Genomic DNA, 10596 nt, shown 5'->3' with positions numbered 1-10596 from the left:
ATAAACTAATGAAACAACAGCGGTTGAAGCACCTTTGTTTGATCTTTAAGGAAATTAATGAAGCGACAAGGACAATAAGAAGGGGGGAAAAAAAGCAATGGAAAACTGCAAGAGCAATGACAAACTAAGAAATAAACCACAATTAAAAGCTCAACATATTGATGTCCATTGAACAATGTGCATTGTCAACAGCAATATTGTAATTTGCCTAGGCAATTCAAGCTCAGAAACACAACAAAGGCTGCTCTTGCTTGCACTGCATACCGAATCCTTGGCTGTGGATGGCAGCGGAACAATTAATATGATGCAACCCAGACCTAATAAGGAAACAAAACTGCACAAACAAAGCTGGAACATGTCGAACTATAAGAGTACAAGACCAAGTTCTGATGGTCTCAAAGCATTTCCTATCCTATAATTATAGAGGTAGTAGTGAAGTTGCCCATCACCTGGTCCAAATTTCAATTCTTTGAGGAAAGACTCATTATGCATGACATCAAGCGCATTGAAAACGTCAAAATCCTTCTGCTTAGCAACGATTAAAGCATCATTCATCAGCTGAAGCAATGGAGTCTTAGTGGACACATTGTAGTATGAGTAGGCTGCCTTCAAAATCGAATAGTTCTGGTTGCCAAGAATAGACGAGGGAAGCGTGTAGAAGCTGCAGAAGTCAGTAACATCATGCGTCTCTGGGCTCTCAACCAAGTAACTATCCACGACGCCCTCGGTAGGAAGCAGCCAGTGCTCCACATCGTTCTCATCAAAATCTGGAGAAACGACAAACTGGCTCAAGTAGTTTCTAAGCAACCTTGTAACAGCAGGGACATCATGAAGCTCCATCTTTCTGAACCCAGGGGTGGCTGGAGAATCAGGTAACTTGTAGAGTTTGATGGTTCGACTCATTGTCATCCTAGGCCCAAGCCTAGAAAACCCAACATCAATAAGCTTCTTAGGGTTCAGCGACCGATGCCAGTACTGGCAAGTAGTAATTGGTGTTGGAAGAACAACTCCGGCAGTGTAAGCAGCCTGCCAAATATTCTCCAAATGAACTCTCCTAGTAACCTCCTTAATCATCACGGGTGCAAGTCTTTTTGATCTCAGCTTCTTATGAACACACAAGAAATTGATCTCGGCCATCTTCACAACTTCATCTCGCACCCTTATTCTTGCGGGGACACCAGTAATGAAAGCAACAAGCTTCTTTGAAGCCTTAGCACGAACCCCAATGTGCCAGCTCTCATAATAACCAGGAGGACGCAAAGCCCAGCTAAGAAACTCCTTGGAATAATTGAACCTAAACATATTCTCATCATCCTCAACATAATTGTTCTTCAAAAGATTATACACCTCGGTACAAGTATCTTCTGAATCCATATCACAGGTTGTCCATTCATATGGATTTGGAAGGTTATAAGGCTCCTGTTTAACTTCAGACAAGGGAGTGGGGGGCTCGATCGGTCCCTCGGGTAAACTGGTGTCCCCAACATCCTTAAATTGACCAACAGGTTGGGTTTCCCAGAACTTGTGTCTCTTTGCTAAGGACATGGAATCCTGAATCTTTCTAACTATGGTTTCCAGAGAGCTATCATCTTTAGGTAATGAGTTAGTCTCAGAATTCTGAGCTGGGTTTTGTTTGGGTGAACCAGGTGGTGAATTGTTATCAGTCATTTCAGTCAATCAATTAAATTCAGCTACGATAACACACCTACGAAATTATATGGATAACTGAATCAATAGAAATATTTATGTCCAAATTAAAATAAATAAATCAAATAGAAAAATAAAGGAATAGAAATATCAGAACATATCCTAAAAAAACTATAGAATTTATTACGTTACCAAATAAATCGATTGAAACGACATCAAACAAAAAAGAATTGCAGGACAATATAATGGAATAACAGATCTGTAGATCAATATGGGAAGAAAATGAGGAATACGTAACTTACTCAATTTCAAAGAGCAGATTAAGAATCTGGGGGTGTTGAGAGATTTAGGGCAGATATAGGGATGAGAAAATATAGAATCAGATCAATTAGATCTTAAAAATCGAAGCAATAGAAAGATTAGGTTTTGTTGGTTTTAATTAAGACAAAAGAAGAATCTTTAGGGTTTTCTTCAAGACAGCGGCATTGAAGATGCCGAAAAAACTCAGTTTGGCTAGTGAAAGCTGAAAAGGTGATAGTAGAAAAATATATAAAAATTCTTTTTATTTTTGTTAAACCACAAGCTATAGCAAACAACGGTCAAGCCCAAAAGGTCCAAATGAATGTTGGACTCTTGGCCCGTTTCCGCGCCGACGAAAACCGCCTCGCTCGGCTTAAACCCCGTTCCAATGTTTTTCCTCTGCTCAAACTTTATCGGCATTTCATTTGCCACCACTTTTCAGCTTTTAGAGACATTCACACAAAAAGTGAGGTTCCTACTACCACCAGCGAGAGAAAGCCCTTCACTTCCCCAAATTACCTCTGAGAGCTCAACAATTTCATGGAAGACTTGGGATCCAAAGCGTATGGAGATGTGAAAATGCAGCAGATAGAGAGCTATAAGGGACCCAATTCGTCATATGGGAATGGCATCCACAGCAAGCAAGATCTCAGTTGTTACAGTGCTTCCCACGCTTCAACAGTGCGACAAGGGCAGACCCAGGTGCAGAATACCGATGCCAAGTTCAGAAAAGGAAAGTCCGGGTGTTGTTCGAAAAGCTGGAGTTTAAATGATCCGGAGTTGCAGAGGAAGAAGAGGGTAGCAAGCTATAAGGTTTACGATGTTGAGGGAAGAGTAAAAGGGTCTTTGAAGAAGAGTTTTAGGTGGCTCAAGGATAGGTACACCAGGATTGTTTATGGGTCTTCCTTTGAATAGATGTATCACTCTCTAACGAAACGCTCTTCTTCTCGTCTTAACATTAATCTTCATTTGGTGTTCTGCAAGTAATTGAGGCTTATTTCGTCTTCTTAAAAATGCAAGCAATCTCAGTTCTAAATCACAGTTCGTGACCTCAAATCGTAGAAATTCAGGAAATGGAGGGTTGTCTTCATTTTCATTATGATTTTCAAATTCGGGGGATGGGTTTTTTCCGGAGTTCGGACCCCGGTCTTTATGTTAATGTCAACTTTTTGATGAATAAAATACTCAGCCTAAGACACGAGTGTCGAAACGAAAAGAAAATCAATTGCATTGAACTGAAAAGTGAAAAGAGACGGTGACCAAACAATGCTTACGAGTATGATATACCCAGCCCTTAATAGAAACATCAAATCTTGATTATCATGATCTCCTCAATCGTAACTTCCCTTATTATCATTACTCTTGAGGGAGAAAAGAATATATAGAATTGCCTTTGGAACAGTGATACAAAACGAAACAAAAATAAACTAATATCTAAATGAAAACGTGAGAAACAGGAGTGACATGAATGCGGTAAATTTACAGTGCCGTAAGTTTCAAACCTCAACAAGTCCCAGAGGAGTAAAGCAATGATCTTAAGATGAAAGGGGCACCGTAAAAACAGGAAGTTCAAAAGTGTTGGGAAAATAGCCACACCACAGTTCTAGCCCTTCACAGGCAACCACCTTTTTCGATGGCAGTGTCAGTCAAATTTCACTTCACAAGCTCTTCCATCAGTGCAGAAATTTATGCTTGGGTGCACAACACGAGGATCCCAACTCCAGAGATCCAACTTTTTACAAATTCCTTCAACTCAACCCACCATTCACCAACAAGGACAACACAAATCATTTCATGCTTTACAACAATTCATATAGCTCACAATTTTAATACTGATTTCTCTCATCGCTCTCAAATTGAAGGCCCTCAATCCCCTTGAGGGCAGCTTCGTAGTTCTTGGTGTTTCTTCCAGTCTGCTTAGGGTCAGAAGAAGATTCAACAGGACCTCGCTGTTGATTTAAATGTTTGTGACCAGGGCTAGCATCGGTTGTACGAGACCGTTGTGGGTCAAACTCACTTCCAGCAACTGCTTCACGACCGCTAGCTCGTTTTGAAGATCCACCTGACTGCCCCGTATACTTCATCCAAGTAAAACCCAAGTTTCAATAATATACAATTCCATTGTAGAAAATTTAAATTATATACAGGAATGCATAGGAGCAGTTCAAAACTACTCAATGTGGTAAGAGAATACATGCACTAATACTAAAAAGATGCCTTGCGGATGACAGAGGACTAATGCAAAACTATTATAGCATTTATAAGTCATCCTATGTATCACAAACAATGAAACCTAGAAATATATCCTAAGAATTAAGATGAAAAGGAAGCAAAACAGTAATGCAAGACTAATGACAAATCTAAGAATACAATATAGATGTGCAGAAGCATAAATTGTAAGAAAATAATAATTACCGCAGAGTCTTTTGTTGCAGGATCATTTGCAATTGGATTCTTCTGCTTTGCAAAACTTCCAGAATACATCAAGGGTCCTGATGTTGTTCTCCGTCGAGAGTTATCCATTGGTGACATACCAGCAGCTTGTACATCCTGCCCAGCTGCAACCAAGAGATACAAATGCTATTATTCCAAGCAAAAATTGACTTTCCAACTTCAAAGAAATGGATCGCCCAATTGTGATATTATTTTTCCATAAAAAGAAAAATGGCAAAGAAATAATACTGCAAGTGTGCTCAAATGTGTTTGTAGGTTATAGATACACAAACCCAAGTAAAAAATTCGATACCTAGGTAGCACTGCCAGCAAAGACCAAATATATGGAAGAAGCACTAATTACCTGCGTGTCTGTCAGCATTGCCAATAGCAGTGGGCATGCCAGAACTTGTTCCAACACCAGATCCCTAATAGAGACAAGCATTACAAAAGATATATTCCAAACTGATTACTAGCCGAAGAAAAATAATCCTACTAAGCACTCACAAGGGCTCGAGCAGGAGGAGTGGTCAGCTGTGACTGTTGATACTTCAAAATGGTCCAATCAAATACATAATCAAACTGGAAGCCTGTTTAGTAAGGATCAACAAGAACAAAGAAAGATGTGAAGTTACTATGAGCTATGGAGATTATACAAGTTGCCAGCATCCAAAGATGGAAAACTAAATGACCAAACCTTCACGAATAAAGAGGTCGCGAAAGATTCTTTTGAGATAAGCATAATCTGGCTTATCATTAAATCTTAGAGAACGGCAATAATGGAAGTATGACGCAAATTCTGTTGGATAACCTCGACATAAGGCCTGAAACAGCATCATCTTTCGTTACAATTTTGCATAGAAAACCAGAACTCTAAGCCATACATCTACATCTTAACATTACCTAAAAATTACCTTTACAGAAAGCTAAAGCAACTTGAAGATTTAAATGCATCCTTACCTCAATTGAAGTAGAAACCTTCTTCTCACTAATTTTCTCATATTTCTGTTTCTTATTCCCAGCTTTCAAACCTTGCCAAGGAAGACTGTCAAGAGAAGAGGCATCAATAATGAAAGCTATCAAGGAAATGAACATGACACAAATGCAAGTAGCATAAGTAGCAGGAATCACCTTCCTCTTAGGAAATACATAAGCACATACCCAAGAGATTCTAAATCATCCCTGCGGCTTTGCTCTACATGGAATCAAAGCACAGAATCAGAACTCAGAAGACTAAAAGAAAGGTCTATGCATCAAAGAAAAGACACCACCAATAAAATGAACCATACATACCAATGCCTAAGTGAGTATTCATGCTTGCATATCTAGCAGTTCCAGTCAGATTCTTATTTTCCCTGAGAACATCATGACCAGGCAAAGCATAAAAACGTGGCTTTGAATATCCACCGCAAATTACGAATGGAGTAAATTAGTAAAAAGAACATTGAAATAGGCATGCCAACACAAGGCAAAGAAGTTGGATAATTCATCACTGCCTTCACTACAGCAACCATTTTGGTAGATCTTCACGAGACCTTATCTTCCAAATTTAAAAATTACATGCCATGCTAAAAGATCACGACTATAAGTCAAAATGGTGTAACCAACTTTGTTGGAAAATCCCATAACTTTAAGGCAAAACAAACCAGGGAACTAGACATGCATGAATTAATCTTCAGGCAGACTACTGTACATAAAGAAAAAAATAGAAACATGTATCCTCAGGTAATAGAACCTACAATAAAAGCTTGATGAAGACGAAATTATCTAAAAAATATCGCTTAAAATCCAACTGACTGCATTTTCTTTTCTGAATGATATTAGTTCATTCATACACTGTCATGAGTTACATCAGTATAGGATCATTCCACCACGTTAATTTTCATGCCTCTTCTAAAAGATGATGCACCAACTCTACCAATAATTATTAGCCCATAGTGAACAATACAGGTGCAACCAAGAGAATGTCATAGAGAATCATTTCAGCTGACTCTAGTAGTACAAGTAAACCAATGAAGAAGATGTGAAACTGCACGTAAATGCAAATAAATTACATGCATGCAAAGTTCTATCACCTGTAGGGAATGTGCTGATGTGTTGAACTGTCTCTATATTTCTTAGCCAAGCCAAAATCAATGATGTAGACCTAAATGAAAGTGAAAAACAGCAATACATTAGACTCTGCACAAATATAACAAATCAATAACGCGAGAAGAAAGCACAAACCTGATTCGCACGCCTTCCCAAGCCCATAAGAAAATTGTCTGGCTTAAGATCTCTATGTAGGAAAGATTTTGAATGAACAAATTCGACACGATTGATCTGGGGGGAGAAAAAAAATAGCATTAAGTTGCAATACATTAAGGAAAAGGAACAGACGTATCAAATGTATGAAACTCTATGAAACTACCATTTGATCTGCAAGCATGAGAACCGACTTCAAGGAAAGTTTCCGACTGCAGAAGTTAAATAGATCTTCAAGACTAGGTCCAAGCAAATCCATAACCAGAACATTATAGTCTCCCTCAACTCCAAACCATCTCACATTTGGGATCCCAGCTGCCACGAAAAAGATCGACATGGTGAAAAGTCAAAAGTTGCAATCACATGAAACAGTATGATAAAAAAGGTAAGACAAAATAGCGTCATTACTTCCTCCCTGCAGGATCCTGTATAACTTTGATTCATATAACAACTGAGGATGCTTTGTCTTCACACTTTCCTGATCATTTAAAAAAAACATAAAAATCGTCACTTTCCTAATGTATCAAAAAGAATTTACCATGGTTAAAACTTAAAACAACTGCAACACAGAGAAAACCACCATCATTGAACAAAAAGAAAGAGAGAGAAAACCATCATCAACACTAAACATTAGAAAGCAATTCTTATACAGAACAGCAAAATTTAATTGATATGGTACATTGTTAAAAAAAACTTATAAAGGATTATCACCCCATTCAATATACTTGTTGTCCACCATGATGCCATCAAAAACCAGAAAATAGGAAGTAATAACTTACGACATTGATGAGATATCATGATCCCACCATGTTAAAACTTAATTAATAATTCAATTCTCTGTTTTTCACTTTTGCCCTTTAAGTGGGTCCAGGAACTATAACTATCATTAATTTAATACAAACCAAAAAGAAAAACTGAAAAAAGAAAACAGAGGTCAAATAAAAACTGAAAAGCAAAAACCAAGGTGCCAATAGCCAATTGTAAATTTATGATTTTATCCAGGAAAATACTTTTGAACCCCTCTTGCAAATTCGCTAGAATCCAACTAACCAAGCAGTAGCAGATTTCTACACTTTCTTACTTCAATGTGTGCTATGACTCAAATGCATCACTAAGTTATAAATGGAAGTGTTAAAACAGGAAATCCAACAAACACGGCTCCGTTTAAAACCTAGCAACAAAAGCAACTTCATCGCTATTTTACAGAACATTAGAATGCAACAAAATACAGTTATAAACAAGCAAACAAACAAAAGGTATTGTTATATACAAAATTTAACAACAAAAAAGTGAGTTTCAAGCAAGGAGTACTTACAAGCTTGATGGCAACCTCTTCATTTGTCTGAATATTTGTACCTACGAAGAGAAAAATAAAATCACCAAATTATATTCAAATCAGGCCAAAAAAAAAGGAGAGGAGGAAAGAAAACGAAAAAATTGTAACTAACCCAGATAGATCTCTCCAAAAGAGCCGCTACCGATCTTACGACCAAGCCGAAACTTATTGCCGACACGAGGCTCCATTAATTCAAGTTAAAATAAGTAAATATATATATGGAAACTCTAACTACACAATATGAAACCCTAACTTAGAAAAATCCCCCAAATAAAAAAACGAGGAAATTATACGGGCGACACTAAACACCGAATCAACCACAACGATAATTCATACACATCAAATCTTCGATCACGTAAAAAAAGATCAAAAAGATCTAAAGTTTCATGTTAATTTTAAACGGAGAAAAAAAAGAAAAAAATTAACAAACAAAAAAAAACTAGGGTTAGGTTAGGTTAATCGAAAAAGGAGAAAAATTATGGTAAGGGGTAGCTAAAAAATCATAATTCTATATTTATCTCTATTAAAATAGATATATCAGCGTATCTTCTCTCTTTAAGAACTTTGTTTTCTCGCATTGTGGTGGATTTGATCCAATCGAAGCAGAGAAAGAGAAGAGGGAAAACATAAAAAGAGCAAAGTTTTGAACGACGGAGGGGATACGTGTGTTTTAGTTATGTGTGGGCATTTTCTTTCAAAAGTTCTTTTTCTTTTTTCCGCTTTTCTGGTTTCATTTTTTTTATTTATAATTAATTCTGGATGTGAAAGATAGAGATGGAAATGGTAGGCCATGCGTGCTTACTACGCGTGCAAAGGATGCGAAAGTTCCTTCAGAGACGGAAATTTTTAAAATAAACAGTAATCTATCGGAGATTTGCGCCACTGTCAAGGAGGGGTCCTCTTGTCACGTGACTTTTATCCGACTGTAATCTATCGGAGATTTGGAGAAGAGTATATTTCACGTGAACTTGCTTTGTTGGGATTAAGCTTAAAATAGATTGAATTTGATCATTATCCAATAGGTATATTAGTTATGTTCATAGTTTCAAACTTATTCTATTCTATTTTAATGTCAACAATTTTCTAAACTACATTTTTAAAAGATATGTAAAACTGAAATATCAACTGAGTTTTTAGAATTGATAAGTAGAAAATGCATCTAACTAGGTGTGTTTCCTGCATAAGTGGCAAAAAAGCGCGGCCAGCAGTCACTTTCTTTTTAGCCTATAAATACCCCAAATTTCATTTCTTTCATTCACATCCTATTTTCAACTCTATCAATCTTTTTATTCTAAATTTATCGATATTCTTATTTAAAATATATTTTTAAATTATCTCGTATTTTATTCGTTCGGATTAATTTCTCACTAATGGCCACCTCTCTAATTCTTTTTTACGACAAACATATTTTCACCGCCCAAGCAGCAATGGTAAGACGAAAATTAAAATTTTTTTTATTTTCAATCATGTTAATTTTTTTTTGATAAATTGAAATAATTTTTTATGTTATAAATAGGCAGATTATCGTGTTTTGAAGGGGTTCATACATAATATGGGAAAGCCTCTGATCCCTCAAATTCATGGCTACTTGCAAGAGGTTAGATTCTTGCATATGTCTCGCTTGTTCAGGGGTTGCAAACTCAATCCTACACTAATCAACACATTGGTGGAAACATTGTAATACGCCGAAAATTATTACTGTAACACCCCCTAATCCCAAACCGTCGCTAGAACAGGATTACGAGGTATTACCAAACATATCAAACAATTTACGGATAATTCATAATAAAATAACATTCGTAATATAATTGTATAACTAAGTCTGTGTAATAAACTTTTGAAATCCAAAACGTGAATTAAAAGTGAAGTGAAACTCGTTCAAGTACTCTAAATTTTTTTTTACCAAATTTCGGCAAAATTTCTGCTTATTTTCACATAAAACCCCCGCAATTAAAAACCATATCATTTCCAATCACAACCAATTCAACCAATTCATTTCACATTCTCAATTTCTATTCCAAATACCTTCTAATCAACTTAATCAACATAATATCAATTTAAATTTAACAATATACTAAATTAAATAAAAATAATTAAACTTCTTTCATTTTAATGCATAAACTTATAATACTAACATCTTTTTTAACCATTTATATTAAAAACATAAAAACCTTTATACACATTCTATGTACATGCCACATTACCAAAAGAAAATATACATCACCAAAAGTTTGCTAAAGTCGGGTCTAGCTTTGGATGCTGGTTCAGTACTTGACTTCTACAACCGTACGCTAAGTATGCATATACTCAGTGTTATCACAATAATTCAATTTATAATTAAATACATTAAATCACGTGTAACAGCCCGATTTTGGGTCTAGGTGGAACAGTGGTTCGGGACCACAAATCCGACGAGGAAATTTTATTTTAAAATTATGACATGGGTTGCATTATGATAAGAAGGTTGCATGAAAATATTGATATGAAAATTTTATCGAATTAGTGATTAATTAAGGAAATAAAGTGATAAAAAGAGTAATTGAGTTATGTCAACATTGGAAAGTATATTATGACATATTAATTCAAGAAAGGATTAAATTGCAAAAGTGAGAAAAGTTTTGTTGCCTAAGAGTAAA

The 10596-nt window shown here is 36.2% G+C and overlaps 3 protein-coding genes across 3 annotated transcripts; 1 reads left to right on the top strand and 2 right to left on the bottom strand.

Annotated features, from left to right (window-relative positions):
- Positions 1–117: 117 nt before the first annotated feature.
- Positions 118–2246, bottom strand: LOC105768502 (glycylpeptide N-tetradecanoyltransferase 1). Its single transcript, XM_012588446.2, has 2 exons — positions 1950–2246; positions 118–1705 (listed from the first exon to the last, which is right to left on the bottom strand). The coding sequence occupies exon 2, from the start codon at positions 1666–1668 to the stop codon at positions 364–366; it is 1305 nt and encodes a 434-aa protein (XP_012443900.1). The 5' UTR covers positions 1669–1705; positions 1950–2246; the 3' UTR covers positions 118–363.
- A 241-nt stretch (positions 2247–2487) lies between these two features.
- On the top strand, positions 2488–2862 carry LOC105768503 (uncharacterized). The gene has a single exon (XM_012588447.2). It carries the CDS (start codon positions 2488–2490, stop codon positions 2860–2862), a length of 375 nt encoding a protein of 124 aa, XP_012443901.1.
- Positions 2863–3203: 341 nt separating this feature from the next.
- On the bottom strand, positions 3204–8680 carry LOC105768501 (casein kinase 1-like protein 1). The gene is made up of 14 exons (XM_012588445.2): positions 8073–8680; positions 7940–7980; positions 7033–7102; positions 6791–6939; positions 6607–6702; positions 6456–6526; positions 5674–5735; positions 5512–5575; positions 5341–5425; positions 5078–5204; positions 4888–4970; positions 4745–4808; positions 4363–4505; positions 3204–4025 (listed from the first exon to the last, which is right to left on the bottom strand). Exons 1-14 carry the CDS (start codon positions 8146–8148, stop codon positions 3774–3776), a joined length of 1383 nt encoding a protein of 460 aa, XP_012443899.1. The 5' UTR covers positions 8149–8680; the 3' UTR covers positions 3204–3773.
- Positions 8681–10596: the final 1916 nt, after the last annotated feature.

Source organism: Gossypium raimondii, chromosome 5, assembly GCF_025698545.1.
Source record: "Gossypium raimondii isolate GPD5lz chromosome 5, ASM2569854v1, whole genome shotgun sequence".
NCBI classification, from domain to species: Eukaryota; Viridiplantae; Streptophyta; class Magnoliopsida; order Malvales; family Malvaceae; genus Gossypium; species Gossypium raimondii.
The sequence above is the reverse complement of the archived record's forward strand: the minus strand, read 5'-3'. Positions and strand labels throughout refer to the sequence as shown.

What these genes read in the sequence shown, in the direction of transcription:
- LOC105768502 (XM_012588446.2), bottom strand. Translation starts at nt 1,668, where the DNA reads ATGACTGATAACAATTCACCACCTGGTTCACCCAAACAAAACCCAGCT.
- LOC105768503 (XM_012588447.2), top strand. Translation starts at nt 2,488, where the DNA reads ATGGAAGACTTGGGATCCAAAGCGTATGGAGATGTGAAAATGCAGCAG.
- LOC105768501 (XM_012588445.2), bottom strand. Translation starts at nt 8,148, where the DNA reads ATGGAGCCTCGTGTCGGCAATAAGTTTCGGCTTGGTCGTAAGATCGGT. An exon ending in TTTTGGAGAGATCTATCTGG is followed by an intron (nt 7,981 to 8,072) that starts GTTAGTTACAAT and finishes TTCTCTTCGTAG; the next exon opens with GTACAAATATTCAGACAAAT. An exon ending in AGGTTTCTACTTCAATTGAG is followed by an intron (nt 5,205 to 5,340) that starts GTAAGGATGCAT and finishes ATGCTGTTTCAG; the next exon opens with GCCTTATGTCGAGGTTATCC.